This window comes from Somniosus microcephalus, chromosome 24, assembly GCF_052327205.1.
Source record: "Somniosus microcephalus isolate GS21.2 chromosome 24, FLI_Smic_1.0, whole genome shotgun sequence".
Lineage (NCBI taxonomy): Eukaryota > Metazoa > Chordata > Chondrichthyes > Squaliformes > Somniosidae > Somniosus > Somniosus microcephalus.
Window position 1 is genome coordinate 3,871,795 of NC_141010.1, and position 16,092 is coordinate 3,887,886.

A 16,092-nucleotide genomic window follows, 5' to 3' on the forward strand; every position below is an offset into this window, starting at 1 on the left:
CAGTGTCTGTGGAACTGTTCCCCAGTGAGAGTCAGTGTCTGTGGAACTGTACCCCAGTGAGAGTCAGTGTCTGTGGAACTGTACCCCAGTGAGAGTCAGTGTCTGTGGATCTGTAGCCCAGTGAGAGTCAGTGTCTGTGGAACTGTACCCCAGTGAGAGTCAGTGTATGTGGAACTGTACCCCAGTGAGAGTCAGTGTCTGTGGAACTGTACCCCAGTGAGAGTCAGTGTCTGTGGAACTGTACACCAGTGAGAGTCAGTGCCTGTGGAACTGTACCCCAGTGAGAGTCAGTGTCTGTGGAACTGTACCCCAGTGAGAGTCAGTGACTGGTGAACTGTACCCCAGTGAGAGTCAGTGTCTGTGGAACTGTACCCCAGTGAGAGTCAGTGTCTGTGGAACTGTACCCCAGTGAGAGTCAGTGTCTGTGGAACTGTACCCCAGTGAGAGTCAGTGTCTGTGGAACTGTACCCCAGTGAGAGTCAGTGTCTGGTGAACTGTACCCCAGTGAGAGTCAGTGTCTGTGGAACTATACGCCAGTGAGAGTCAGTGTCTGTGGAACTATACCCCAGTGAGAGTCAGTGTCTGTGGAACTGTACCCGAGTGAGAGTCAGTGTCTGTGGAACTGTACCCCAGTGAGAGTCAGTGTCTGGTGAACTGTACCACAGTGAGAGTCAGTGTCTGTGGAACTGTACCCCAGTGAGAGTCAGTGTCTGGTGAACTGTACCCCAGTGAGAGTCAGTGTCTGTGGAACTATACCCCAGTGAGAGTCAGTGCCTGTGGAACTGTACCCCAGTGAGAGTTAGTGTCTGTGGAACTGTACCCCAGTGAGAGTCAGTGTCTGTGGAACTGTACCCCAGTGAGAGTCAGTGTCTGTGGAACTGTACCCCAGTGAGTGTCAGTGTCTGTGGAACTGTACCCCAGTGAGAGTCAGTGCCTGTGGAACTGTACCCCAGTGAGAGCCAGTGTCTGTAGAACTGTCCCCCAGTGAGAGTCAGTGTCTGTGGAACTGTACCCCAGTGAGAGTCAATGTCTGTGGAACTGTACCCCAGTGAGAGTCAATGTCTGTGGAACTGTACCCCAGTGAGAGTCAGTGTCTGTGGAACTGTACCCCAGTGAGAGTCAGTGTCTGTGGAACTGCACCCCAGTGAGAGTCAGTGTCTGTGGAACTGTACCCCAGTGAGCATCAGTGCCCGTGGAACTGTGCCCCAGTGAGAGTCAATGTCTGTGGAACTGCACCCCAGTGAGAGTCAGTGTCTGTGGAACTGTACCCCAGTGAGAGTCAGTGTCTGTAGAACTGTACCCCAGTGAGAGTCAGTGTCTGTGGAACTGTACCCCAGTGAGAGTCAGTGTCTGTGGAACTGTACCCCAGTGAGAGTCAGTGTCTGTGGAACTGTACCCCAGTGAGAGTCAGTGTCTGTGGAACTGTACCCCAGTGAGAGTCAGTGTCTGTGGAACTGTACCCCAGTGAGAGTCAGTGCCCGTGGAACTGTACCCCAGTGAGAGTCAGTGTCTGTGGAACTGTACCCCAGTGAGAGTCAGTGCCCGTGGAACTGTGCCCCAGTGAGAGTCAGTGTCTGTGGAACTGTACCCCAGTGAGAGTCAGTGTCTGTGGAACTGTACCCCAGTGAGAGTCAGTGCCCGTGGAACTGTGCCCCAGTGAGAGTCAGTGTCTGTGGAACTGTACCCCAGTGAGAGTCAGTGCCCGTGGAACTGTACCCCAGTGAGAGTCAGTGTGTGTGGAACTGTACCCCAGTGAGAGTCAGTGTCTGTGGAACTGTACCCCAGTGAGAGTCAGTGTCTGTGGAACTGTACCCCAGTGAGAGTCAGTGTCTGTGGAACTGTACCCCAGTGAGAGTCAGTGTCTGTGGAACTGTACCCCAGTGAGAGTCAGTGTCTGTGGAACTGTACCCCAGTGAGAGTCAGTGCCCGTGGAACCGTACCCCAGTGAGAGTCAGTGTCTGTGGAACTGTACCCCAGTGAGAGTCAGTGTCTGTGGAACTGTACCCCAGTGAGAGTCAGTGTCTGTGGAACTGTACCCCAGTGAGAGTCAGTGTCTGTGGAACTGTGCCCCAGTGAGAGTCAGTGTCTGTGGAACTGTACCCCAGTGAGAGTCAGTGTCTCTGGAACTGTACCCCAGTGAGAGTCAGTGTCTGTGGAACTGTTACCCAGTGAGAGTCAGTGTCTGTGGAACTGTACCCCAGTGTGAGTCAGTGTCTGTGGAACTGTTCCCCAGTGAGAGTCAGTGTCTGTGGAACTGTACCCCAGTGAGAGTCAGTGTCTGTGGAACTGTACCCCAGTGAGAGTCAGTGTCTGTGGAACTGTTCCCCAGTGAGAGTCAGTGTCTGTGGAACTGTACCCCAGTGAGAGTCAGTGTCTGTGGAACTGTACCCCAGTGAGAGTCAGTGTCTGTGGAACTGTACCCCAGTGAGAGTCAGTGCCCGTGGAACCGTACCCCAGTGAGAGTCAGTGTCTGTGGAACTGTACCCCAGTGAGAGTCAGTGTCTGTGGAACTGTACCCCAGTGAGAGTCAGTGTCTGTGGAACTGTACCCCAGTGAGAGTCAGTGTCTGTGGAACTGTGCCCCAGTGAGAGTCAGTGTCTGTGGAACTGTACCCCAGTGAGAGTCAGTGTCTGTGGAACTGTACCCCAGTGAGAGTCAGTGTCTGTGGAACTGTTCCCCAGTGAGAGTCAGTGTCTGTGGAACTGTACCCCAGTGAGAGTCAGTGTCTGTGGAACTGTACCCCAGTGAGAGTCAGTGTCTGTGGAACTGTACCCCAGTGAGAGTCAGTGTCTGTGGAACTCTACCCCAGTGAGAGTCAGTGTCTGTGGAACTGTACCCCAGTGAGAGTCAGTGTCTGTGGAACTGTTCCCCAGTGAGAGTCAGTGTCTGTGGAACTGTACCCCAGTGAGAGTCAGTGTCTGTGGAACTGTACCCCAGTGAGAGTCAGTGTCTGTGGAACTGTACCCCAGTGAGAGTCAGTGTCTGTGGAACTGTACCCCAGTGAGAGTCAGTGTATGTGGAACTGTACCCCAGTGAGAGTCAGTGTCTGTGGAACTGTACCCCAGTGAGAGTCAGTGTCTGTGGAACTGTACACCAGTGAGAGTCAGTGCCTGTGGAACTGTACCCCAGTGAGAGTCAGTGTCTGTGGAACTGTACCCCAGTGAGAGTCAGTGACTGGTGAACTGTACCCCAGTGAGAGTCAGTGTCTGTGGAACTGTACCCCAGTGAGAGTCAGTGTCTGTGGAACTGTACCCCAGTGAGAGTCAGTGTCTGTGGAACTGTACCCCAGTGAGAGTCAGTGTCTGTGGAACTGTACCCCAGTGAGAGTCAGTGTCTGGTGAACTGTACCCCAGTGAGAGTCAGTGTCTGTGGAACTATACGCCAGTGAGAGTCAGTGTCTGGTGAACTATACCCCAGTGAGAGTCAGTGTCTGTGGAACTGTACCCCAGTGAGAGTCAGTGTCTGTGGAACTGTACCCCAGTGAGAGTCAGTGTCTGGTGAACTGTACCACAGTGAGAGTCAGTGTCTGTGGAACTGTACCCCAGTGAGAGTCAGTGTCTGGTGAACTGTACCCCAGTGAGAGTCAGTGTCTGTGGAACTATACCCCAGTGAGAGTCAGTGCCTGTGGAACTGTACCCCAGTGAGAGTTAGTGTCTGTGGAACTGTACCCCAGTGAGAGTCAGTGTCTGTGGAACTGTACCCCAGTGAGAGTCAGTGTCTGTGGAACTGTACCCCAGTGAGTGTCAGTGTCTGTGGAACTGTACCCCAGTGAGAGTCAATGTCTGTGGAACTGTACCCCAGTGAGAGTCAGTGTCTGTGGAACTGTACCCCAGTGAGAGTCATTGTCTGTGGAACTGTACCCCAGTGAGAGTCAGTGTCTGTGGAACTGTACCCCAGTGAGCATCAGTGCCCGTGGAACTGTGCCCCAGTGAGAGTCAATGTCTGTGGAACTGCACCCCAGTGAGAGTCAGTGTCTGTGGAACTGTACCCCAGTGAGAGTCAGTGTCTGTAGAACTGTACCCCAGTGAGAGTCAGTGTCTGTGGAACTGTACCCCAGTGAGAGTCAGTGTCTGTGGAACTGTACCCCAGTGAGAGTCAGTGTCTGTGGAACTGTACCCCAGTGAGAGTCAGTGTCTGTGGAACTGTACCCCAGTGAGAGTCAGTGTCTGTGGAACTGTACCCCAGTGAGAGTCAGTGCCCGTGGAACTGTACCCCAGTGAGAGTCAGTGTCTGTGGAACTGTACCCCAGTGAGAGTCAGTGCCCGTGGAACTGTGCCCCAGTGAGAGTCAGTGTCTGTGGAACTGTACCCCAGTGAGAGTCAGTGTCTGTGGAACTGTACCCCAGTGAGAGTCAGTGCCCGTGGAACTGTGCCCCAGTGAGAGTCAGTGTCTGTGGAACTGTACCCCAGTGAGAGTCAGTGCCCGTGGAACTGTACCCCAGTGAGAGTCAGTGTGTGTGGAACTGTACCCCAGTGAGAGTCAGTGCCCGTGGAACTGTACCCCAGTGAGAGTCAGTGTGTGTGGAACTGTACCCCAGTGAGAGTCAGTGTCTGTGGAACTGTACCCCAGTGAGAGTCAGTGTCTGTGGAACTGTGCCCCAGTGAGAGTCAGTGTCTGTGGAACTGTGCCCCAGTGAGAGTCAGTGTCTGTGGAACTGTGCCCCAGTGAGAGTCAGTGTCTGTGGAACTGTGCCCCAGTGAGAGTCAGTGTCTGTGGAACTGTGCCCCAGTGAGAGTCAGTGTCTGTGGAACTGTACCCCAGTGAGAGTCAGTGTCTGTGGAACTGTGCCCCAGTGAGAGTCAGTGTCTGTGGTAATGTACCTCAGTGAGAGTCAGTGTCTGTGGAACTGTACCCCAGTGAGAGTCAGTGTCTGTGGAACTGTGCCCCAGTGAGAGTCAGTGTCCGTGGAACTGTACCCCAGTGAGAGTCAGTGTCTGTGGAACTGTACCCCAGTGAGAGTCAGTGTCTGTGGAACTGTGCCCCAGTGAGAGTCAGTGTCTGTGGAACTGTGCCCCAGTGAGAGTCAGTGTCTGTGGTAATGTACCTCAGTGAGAGTCAGTGTGTGTGGAACTGTACCCCAGTGAGAGTCAGTGTCTGTGGAACTGTACCCCAGTGAGAGTCAGTGTCTGTGGAACTGTACCCCAGTGAGAGTCAGTGTCTGTGGAACTGTACCCCAGTGAGAGTCAGTGCCTGTGGAACTGTACCCCAGTGAGAGTCAGTGTTTTCAGGTGGGGGCGAGCGGGGGGAGTGCACAGAAAATATTAGTCAGGTCTGATTGCCTTTTGAAATGGGCTGGGATTTGTGAAGCTCTCTCGATCTACAGTCTGTGCTGGGATGTGTGTCCCTCTCTCGATGTACTATCTCACCACATCCTGCCCCATTCTACAGTTAACACTCTGCACAACATTCAGTAATTAACCGCAAAACACCTGAAACTCTCTAAGTGTGGCACCGCCTGTCCCCACCCTCAGCCCCGAGTGCAGCAACATCAGGATATTTTGATTGATTTACTGTTATCATCAATAGAAGCAGATTCTTACAGCACATTCGGCCCATCATGTCTTTGCTAGCTCTTTGCTCGAGCAATCCCACAGCCCTCCTCTTCCTCTTCCTCCATCTCTATCTTCCTCCAATTCAAATCTTTAACCAATTTTCCCGTAAAAGATGCCATGGTCTCTGCCTCAACCACTTGTGGAAAGGCTTCCATACTCCAACAACTGTCTGTATGTCTGTCTGTCTGTCCGCTATACACTCAAAAGTTATAGAGCGTACCTACACATTTGTTGTATCAAAAGAAAGCTGATGATCAGGGGAGTGTCATAGGTGTATTTACTTTTTGGTCAGACAAAAATTGTTCAGAAAACATACAAAAAACGTTCAAAAATCCGCTCATTAGCGGTTGACCAATCCTACCGCTCATTAGCATTGAGTGACGTGATGGTTGACCAATCCTACAGTTCAGTGACCTGATGGTTGACCAATTGGTGCGTCACGGGGGGCGTTTCATTCCGTGTGTGGGCGGGCCTAATCCTGCAGCCTCCCGAAAAGCCGCCGACATTTTTTTCATACCGACAGCGACAACACCAGCACCACAAACCCCCACATTGTGGCTCTGGCACAGTATCCCACTCCCGGCCCACCGGAGCGGGAGGTGAGTTGGGCTCACTCGGGCCGGGCCGGGCCGGGCCTGACAACCGCTCGGCCCGAGACACAGAGCGGGGGAGCAGCAGCGGCCGGCCGTCAACTGCGCGGCCCTGTAAACTGCCGTTCTTCAAAAAAGCCTAGGCAACGCTGGGGCCCCCCAGCTAGTCCTTTCTATAATGAGATACTCCAACTGTGATCGAATCAGTGCCACATGCAAATTTATCACTCCCTCTTTATCCTTGTACTTTATGCTCATTTAAGCACGTGAACTACTGCCAGCCATTTCTACGTCTTTATCTACCTGCCAATACAATTCAAGTCATTATAAATGTTTGTGCTCCTCACAGTGATGGAAGATGGACAATGCAGCCTCCAGTTTATAGCAGCATCAAGCACTCGCAGCACGGGGTTAGATACAGAGTAAAGCTCCCTCTACACTGTCCCATCAAACACTCCCAGGGCAGGTACAGCACGGGGTTAGATACAGAGTAAAGCTCCCTCTACACTGTCCCATCAAACACTCCCAGGGCAGGTACAGCTCGGGTTAGATACAGAGTAAAGCTCCCTCTACACTGTCCCATCAAACACTCCCAGGGCAGGTACAGCACGGGTTAGATACAGAGTAAAGCTCTCTCTACACTGTCCCATCAAACACTCCCAGGGCAGGTACAGCACGCGTTAGATACAGAGCAAAGCTCCCTCTACACTGTCCCATCAAACACTCCCAGGGCAGGTACAGCACGGGTTAGATACAGAGTAAAGTTCCCTCTACACTGTCCTATCAAACACTCCCAGGGCAGGTACAACACGGGTTAGATACAGAGTAAAGCTCCCTCTACACTGTTGCAGTGTGGACACATTGACTGGGATCAGTCACTATCTCACTGTATGGACCTGCTCACCTGTCACTGTTTACATGGTGATAGAACTGCTGACTTACCTGAGACAGAAGGCTCAGACTGAGGATGGTGTAATGAAGAGCACCTGCAGAGAGAGCGATAGACAGAGGGACTAGTTAATAGACAGTCAGGCTTCTCCACTAACCTGATAAAATGGCCCATGTTCCCGAGGCCTGGGATTGGCTGGCAGCAGAGCAACCCTTCTCCTCTTCAGTATTTGGGGCAATGCGGAATGATCAAGGACTTTCAATTACAATAAAATTCGTCCCAATTACATATTATAATAAATATATATTGCAGTGATTTCCGTGGCGGTTGCTGTGCGCTGTGTGACCTTCTCTTCGGCCGTGGCAACTCTCGGAGCCCCAGCTCGGAATGGGGTTCCCAACTACGGTGGGATGCATTCTTGGGCGTTTCGTCACATGATCTCCCACCTCCAACCGCCCCGCCCAGTTATACAGCCTAATAAACAAGTGTGTGCAAAGAAAATGGGCAAAACTGTGGCAGATGGAGTTCATTGTGGGGAAGTGTGAGGTCGCCCACTGTGGACCCAAGAAATATTGATCAGAGTGTTTCCTAAACGGTGAGAATCTGGGAGCTGTGGGGGAGCCGAGAGAGTTAGGGGCCCAAGTTCAGAAATCACTAAACACTGGTGGACAGGGTCAAAAATAATTCAAAAGGCGAATGGAATGTTGGCCTTTATCTCCAGGGCTGGAATACAGAGGGGAGGAAGGGATGCTCCAGCTGTACAGAGCCTTGGTCAGACCCCCTCTGGAGTAACTGGGTTCAGTTCCGGGCCCCGCCCCTCAGGAAGGATATATTGGCCTCGGAGGGGGAGCAGCGCAGATTCACCAGAATGAGACCGGGGCTAAAAGGGTTAAATTACGAGGACAGGTTGCACAGACTGGGCTTGTATTCCCTCGAGTTTAGAAGATTAAGGGGTGATCTAATCGAGGTGTTTAAGATGATTAAAGGAGTTGATCGGGTGGATAGAGAGAAACTATTTCCTCTGGTGGGGGGAGTCCAGAACAAGGGGGCAGAACCTTAAAATTAGAGCCAGGCCGTTCAGGGGTGATCACAGAATCACAGAAACCCCACAGTGCAGATAGAGGCCATTTCAGCTCATCGAGCCTGCACCGACACATATCCCACCCTATCCCCGTAACCCCACGTATTTAATCCCCCTAACACTAAGGGTCAATTTATCATAGCCAATCAACCTAACCCGCACATCTTTGGACTGTGGGAGGAAACCGGAGCACCCGGAAGAAACCCACGCAAACACGGGGAGAATGTGCAAACTCCACACAGACAGTCACCCGAGGCCGGATTCGAACCCGGGTCCCTGGCGCTGTGAGGCAACAGTGCTAACCACTATGCCACCGTGCTGCCACCCTGATGTCAGAAGCACCTCTTCACACAAAGGGCAGTGGAAATCTGGAACTCTCTCCCCCAAAAAGCTGTGGAGGCTGGAGGTCAATTGAAAATTTCAAAACTGAGATTGATAAATTTTTGTTGGGTGAGGGTATCAAGGGTTACGGAACGAAGGCGGGTGGATGGAGTTAAGATACAGATCAGCTACAATCACTCTGTCCCTATACCTGCCCTGGGGATGCTTTACTTGTGCTTGACCTAGGTTAGCATTTGATGCAAAAAGTGAAAATGTTCCCTTGGCTAGACCACAAGTGAATCAAAAATCTGAAGAGAGATGTGCAGGTGTCAGCTGACATCAGGTGCTTCCTGTTCGGCTGCTTATCTGATCTGCAGTGAATGAACAGACACTGCTGGTGAATGAAGTCACAGAAAGAAGTCTAAAGTGTGTCGAGTATTCACACTGAACTGATCTGATGGTGTCCTTAATACACGCGTGCCAGGTTACTGAGTGGGGAGATGACTATCAGTGGTGTTAAGCAAATCTCTAGTCTCCACGAAATTAATGCTGATTTGGATCTGATTGTTGTGTTTTACAAACCATATTGTTTGATTACAAATGCACCATTTCCTTGCAATGACTTTGGGACATAATTAGCAGCAACTGTGCTTCCTGTTCACAAGACAAATAAAAGTTTAAGACACTTTTTCATAAAGAAAGACTTGCATTTCTGTAGCGCCTTTCACCACCTCAGACGTCCCAAAGCGCTTTACAGTCAATGAAATACTTCTTGAAGTGTGGTCACTGTTGTAATGTAGGAAATGCGACAGCCAATTTGAGCTCAGCAAGCCCCACAAACAGCAAGCCCCACAAGCCCCACAAACAGCAAGCCCCACAAACAGCAATGTGATAAATGACCAGATCATCTGTGTTTTTTTGCTGTTGGTTTCATTCATTAGAACATAGAGTAAATAAGGAGAAATTGTTTCCAGTGGCAGAAGGGTTGGTAACCAGAGGACACAGATTTAAGGGAATTGGCAAAAGAACCAGAGGCGAGATGTGGAAACATTTTCTCACACAGCGAGTTGTTGTGACCTGGAACGCGCTGCCTGAAAGGGCGGTGGAAGCAGATTCAATAGTAACTTTCAAAAGGGAATTGGATAAATACCTGAAGGGGAAACATTTGTAGGGCTGTGGGGAAAGAGCAGGGGGGAGGGGGACTAAATGGAGAGCTCTTTCACAGAGCCGGCACAGGCAGGATGGGCCGAATGGCCTCCTTCTGTGCTGAGTGATTCTATGAAATGAGATCAAGACAATTCATGTTTTCTGTCACTCATACTGAGAAAGTCTTAAACAAGTCATGGTCTTGTTATTAAAATTCGTTTAACTGTTTTGTTAATTGTTTTACAAGAACCCACCTGGGCAGAGTTATTGTGAGGTTCTCTGGGAGGGGAACCACACAGAACGGAGAGGCTGCAGCAGAATAACTAGATTGTGTGATCGGCAGCTGGGAGCAAACAGCAACATATCTAACTTCCCAGTTCAGCATGTTCCATCAGCTCTTACAGCGAAGATTTAAACTGAAGGGAAAGTCCGCCTCATTCTGAGAAACTGTGAGGGTGAGGAATACAAAATGTCTCAAAATAACACGATTATTACAAACTACGTCATGACGAAGTTCTACTGCTAGCGCACTCCTAATTACTTTACTGGGTAAAATCAGACAGAGAAGGAAGAAAGCCAGAGAGAGAGAGAGAGAGAGGCTATCGCTGGAAATCTCTCCCAATCAATTGCCGTAACTTCAGTGGGAGACCAGGAGAATCCCTGAGGAAATTACCAGTGAGAGAGAGACAGAGGGAGCGAAAGAGCTTGCATTTCTATAGCGCCTTTCACATCCTCAGGACATGCCAAAGTGCCTCACAGCCGATGAAGTGCCTTTGGAGTGTAGTCACTGTTGTAATGCAGGAAATGTGGCAGCTAATTTGTGCACAGCAAGATCCCACAAATGGCAATTAAATAAATGACAACATAATCTGTTTTTGTTATGCTGATTGAGGGATAAACATTGGCCAGGACACCGGGGAGAACTCCCCCTGCTCCTCTTCAAAATAGTGACATGGGATCTTTTACAGCCATCTGAGAGAGCAGACAGGGCCTCGGTTTAACATCTCATCTGAAAGGCAGCAGCTCCGACAGTGCAGCGCTCCCTCAGTACTGCCCCTCCGACAGTGCGGCGCTCCCTCAGTACTGCCCCTCCGACAGTGCAGCGCTCCCTCAGTACTGACCCTCCAACAGTGCAGCGCTCCCTCAGTACTGCCCCTCCGACAGTGCGGCGCTCCCTCAGTACTGCCCCTCCGACAGTGCGGCGCTCCCTCAGTACTGCCCCTCCGACAGTGCTGCACTCCCTCAGTACTGCCCCTCCGACAGTGCGGCACTCCCTCAGTACTGCCCCTCCGACAGTGCGGCGCTCCCTCAGTACTGACCCTCCGACAGTGCAGTGCTCCCTCAGTACTGACCCTCAGACAGTGCGGCGCTCCCTCAGTACTGACCCTCCGACAGTGCAGTGCTCCCTCAGTACTGACCCTCAGTGCGGCGCTCCCTCAGTACTGACCCTCCGACAGTGCAGTGCTCCCTCAGTACTGACCCTCAGACAGTGCAGCGCTCCCTCAGTACTGCCCCTCCGACAGTGCGGTGCTCCCTCAGTACTGCCCCTCTGACAGTGCGGCGCTCCCTCAGTACCGCCCCTCCGACAGTGCAGCGCTCCCTCAGTACTGAGCCTCCGACAGTGCGGCGCTCCCTCAGTACTGACCCTCCGACAGTGCGGTGCTCCCTCAGTACTGCCCGTCTGACAGTGCGGTGCTCCCTCAGTACTGCCCCTCTGACAGTGCGGCGCTCCCTCAGTACTGCCCCTCCGACAGTGCAGCGCTCCCTCAGTACTGACCCTCCGACAGTGCGGCGCTCCCTCAGTACTGACCCTCCGACAGTGCGGCGCTCCCTCAGTACTGACCCTCCGACAGTGCGGCGCTCCCTCAGTACTGACCCTCCGACAGTGCGGCGCTCCCTCAGTACTGACCCTCCGACAGTGCGGCGCTCCCTCAGTACTGCCCCTCCGATAGTGCGGCGCTCCCTCAGTACTGCCCCTCCGACAGTGCCGTGCTCCCTCAGTACTGACCCTCCGACAGTGCAGCGCTCCCTCAGTACTGACCCTCCGACAGTGCAGCGCTCCCTCAGTACTGCCCCTCCGACAGTGCGGCGCTCCCTCAGTACTGACCCTCCGACAGTGCAGCGCTCCCTCAGTACTGCCCCTCCGACAGTGCAGCGCTCCCTCAGTACTGCCCCTCCGTCAGTGCAGCGCTCCCTCAGTACTGACCCTCCGACAGTGCAGCGCTCCCTCAGTACTGCCCCTCCGACAGTGCAGCGCTCCCTCAGTACTGACCCTCCGACAGTGCAGCGCTCCCTCAGTACTGACCCTCCGACAGTGCAGTGCTCCCTCAGTACTGACCCTCAGACAGTGCGGCACTCCCTCAGTACTGACCCTCCGACAGTGCAGTGCTCCCTCAGTACTGACCCTCAGACAGTGCAGCGCTCCCTCAGTACTGCCCCTCCGACAGTGCGGTGCTCCCTCAGTACTGACCCTCCGACAGTGCGGTGCTCCCTCAGTACTGCCCCTCTGACAGTGCGGCGCTCCCTCAGTACTGCCCCTCCGACAGTGCAGCGCTCCCTCAGTACTGACCCTCCGACAGTGCGGCGCTCCCTCAGTACTGACCCTCCGACAGTGCGGCGCTCCCTCAGTACTGCCCCTCCGACAGTGCAGCGCTCCCTCAGTACTGACCCTCTGACAGTGCAGTGCTCCCTCAGTACTGACCCTCAGACAGTGCGGCGCTCCCTCAGTACTGACCCTCCGACAGTGCGGTGCTCCCTCAGTACTGCCCCTCTGACAGTGCGGTGCTCCCTCAGTACTGCCCCTCTGACAGTGCGGCGCTCCCTCAGTACTGCCCCTCCGACAGTGCAGCGCTCCCTCAGTACTGACCCTCTGACAGTGCGGCGCTCCCTCAGTACTGACCCTCCGACAGTGCGGCGCTCCCTCAGTACTGACCCTCCGACAGTGCAGCGCTCCCTCAGTACTGCCCCTCCGACAGTGCGGCGCTCCCTCAGTACTGCCCCTCCGACAGTGCGGCGCTCCCTCAGTACTGCCCCTCCGACAGTGCAGCGCTCCCTCAGTACTGTCCCTCCGACAGTGCAGCGCTCCCTCAGTACTGACCCTCCAATGGCTGGCAGCTTCAATCAATGAGATGCTGGTGATTTGATCAAACAGGAAGCTTCGAAACTCGAATCGCAGTCACCAATTCTGCAACTGTTTGCTTCCTGATTTAGTAACTGTTTAATCTTGGATCTACATGTACAATATTTCCAAGTTTGTCATTCTAAATATACAAGAATCCTTAACCGCAGAATACCCTGTGTCTTTATTTGGGATTTGCGAAAATTCAGACATATTCCCAATTTATGTCTACTTTCCAAACTTGCCCAAAGCAGAAGGTCAGGGGGCGCTGAGGGCGAGGGAGGGTGGGCAGAAGGTCAGGGGGCGCTGAGGGCGAGGGAGGGTGGACAGAAGGTCAGGGGGCGCTGAGGGCGAGGGAGGGTGGACAGAAGGTCAGGGGGCGCTGAGGGCGAGGGAGGGTGGACATTGCTGTGTCTGAGGGAAGAATAACAATCTCTTGTGACTTGTGTCTGGGCAATGTCATGCTCACTGAGGGAGCTTTCTGGTTCAAAGGAAAAAGTGGCAGATGCATTGGAAAAGAAAGGGAGGGAGAGAACGAAAGACAGAGAGAGAAAGACCGAGAGAGGGATCAGGAAAGAGATAATAGAGAAACAATGAGAGAATCAGAGAAAATGAGGGAGAGCGATAGAGAGACAAAGAATGAGAGAGAGAGAGAATGGGAGAAATAGAAAATTAGATCGAGAGACAAGGACTGAGAGTGAGTCAGAGAGAGAATGAGAGTTAGAGAATGAAAATGAAACAGACAATGAGATTGAAATAGAGAATGTGAGCATGAGAAGGGCCGAGGATGAGAGAGAGTCAGACTGACATTGAGAAGACAGAGAGCTAAAGAGAGAATGAGGGAGAGATTGAGGAGAAAGAAATAAGTATTGAAAGTCAGAAATGAAGGAGCTAAAATGAGAGACAGAAACAGAATGAAATAGATATGAGAGAGAGAATGAACAAAAAAGAGTATGAGAGAGAGAGAATAGAGAAAGAATGAGAGAAACAGAGTAAGAGGGAGAGCGAGAAAGAGATTGAGTGAGTGACAAAGCCAGAGAATGAGAGAACAAGTGACTGACAAAGAGAGCGAGAGAGACAGGAGTCGATGTGAAAGAAACACGGGGGGTGAGATAGGGAATGAAAGGCTGCCAAAATGGAGAGGAAAACAGAAAGTACAAGCTAGAGAGAAAAGAGCGAAACACAGACAGAGAGCGAGAGAGACAAGGGGGGTGAAACTGGTGTAGCGGGGAACTCACTGAGCGAATTGTCAGCCTGTTTCACACCTCACCCAATTTCCTTTCCTATTGACTTCACCCCCAACGAGTGGAAGCTGGTATTTTCCTGTGTTTCTGATTTAACGTAGAACTCTGACCTGTGTGATTGTCCAGCCTAGTGCAGACAGTGAATGAACTCTGACCTGAGTGATTGTCCAGCCTAGTGCAGACAGTGAATGAACTCTGACCTGAGTGATTGTCCAGCCTAGTGCAGACAGTGAATGAACTCTGGCCTGAGTGATTGTCCAGCCTAGTGCAGACAGTGAATGGACTCTGACCTGAGTGATTGTCCAGCCTAGTGCAGACAGTGAATGAACTCTGACCTGAGTGATTGTCCAGCCTAGTGCAGACAGTGAATGAACTCTGACCTGAGTGATTGTCCAGCCTAGTGCAGACAGTGAATGGACTCTGACCTGAGTGATTGTCCAGCCTAGTGCAGACAGTGAATGAACTCTGACCTGAGTGATTGTCCAGCCTAGTGCAGACAGTGAATGAACTCTGACCTGAGTGATTGTCCAGCCTAGTGCAGACAGTGAATGGACTCTGACCTGAGTGATTGTCCAGCCTAGTGCAGACAGTGAATGGAGCAATCTGTCTCACCCCAACTCCAAATGTGGGGCGCTCAGCACCAGTAACACGGCAGTGGGGTCCTAACACAGTGCGTGTGAGGGTCTTAAAGGAGGACAGGGAGGTGGAGAGGTGGAGAGGTTTAGGGAGGGAATTCCAGAGCGTAGGGCCTTGACGACTAAAGGCTCAGACACCAATGGTGGGGCGAAGGGTGTCGGGGGGGGTGGGTGCACTCGAGGCCAGATTGGAGGAGCGCAGAGATCTCGGAGGGTTGTAGGACTGGAGGAGGTTACAGAGATAGGGAGGGGCGAACCCATGAGGGATTTAAACATGAGGTTGAGAATTTTAAAATGTAGGTCAGCGAGCTCAGGGGGTGATGGGTGAACAGGACTTGGTGTGAGTTAGGATACGGGGCAGCAAGCACAGGGGGTGATGGGTGAACGGGACTTGGTGTGAGTTAGGACACGGGGCAGCAAGCACAGGGGGTGATGGGTGAACGGGACTATGTGTGAGTTAGGACACGGGGCAGTGAGCACAGAGGGTGATGGGTGAACGGGACTGGGTGTGAGTTAGGACACGGGGCAGTGAGCACAGGGGGTGATGGGTGAACGGGACTGGGTGTGAGGTAGGACACGGGCAGCGAGCTCAGGGGGTGATGGGTGAACGGGACTTGGTGTGAGTTAGGACACGGGGCAGTGAGCACAGAGGGTGATGGGTGAACGGGACTGGGTGTGAGTTAGGACACGGGGCAGTGAGCACAGGGGGTGATGGGTGAACGGGACTGGGTGTGAGGTAGGACACGGGCAGCGAGCTCAGGGGGTGATGGGTGAACGGGACTTGGTGTGAGTTAGGACACGGGGCAGTGAGCACAGGGGGTGATAGGTGAACGGGACTTGGTGAGAGTTAGGACACGGGGCAGTGAGCACAGGGGGTGATGGGTGAACGGGACTGGGTGTGAGTTAGGACACGGGGCAGTGAGCACAGGGGGTGATATGTGAACGGGACTTGGTGAGAGTTAGGACACGGGGCAGTGAGCTCATGGGGTGATGGGTGAACGGGACTTGGTGAGAGTTAGGACACGGGGCAGTGAGCACAGAGGGTGATGGGTGAACGGGACTGGGTGTGAGTTAGGACACGGGGCAGTGAGCTCAGGGGGTGATGGGTGAACGGGACTGGGTGTGAGTTAGGACACGGGGCAGTGAGCACAGGGGGTGATGGGTGAACGGGACTGGGTGTGAGTTAGGACACGGGGCAGCGAGCTCAGGGGGTGATGGGTGAACGGGACTTAGTGTGAGTTAGGACACGGGGCAGCGAGCTCAAGGGGTGATGGGTGAACGGGACTTGGTGTGAGTTAGGACACGGGGCAGTGAGCACAGGGGGTGATGGGTGAACAGGACTGGGTGCAAGTTAGGACACGGGGCAGTGAGCACAGGGGGTGATGGGTGAACGGGACTGGGTGCGAGTTAGGACACGGGGCAGTGAGCACAGGGGGCGATGGGTGAACGGGACTGGGTGTGAGTTAGGACACGGGGCAGTGAGCACAGGGGGTGATGGGTGAACGGGACTGGGTGT

At 53.0% G+C, this 16,092-nt stretch overlaps 1 protein-coding gene across 1 annotated transcript in view; it reads right to left on the reverse strand.

The window, feature by feature from the left end:
• Positions 1-16,092, reverse strand: part of LOC147100964 (C-C chemokine receptor type 7-like) — a 43,509-nt gene that overhangs the window by 15,218 nt on the left and 12,199 nt on the right. The window contains exon 2 of the mRNA XM_085966075.1: positions 7,085-7,128. Coding sequence (XP_085822201.1) covers positions 7,085-7,128 — 44 coding nt within the window. The remainder of the gene's footprint in view (positions 1-7,084; positions 7,129-16,092) is intronic.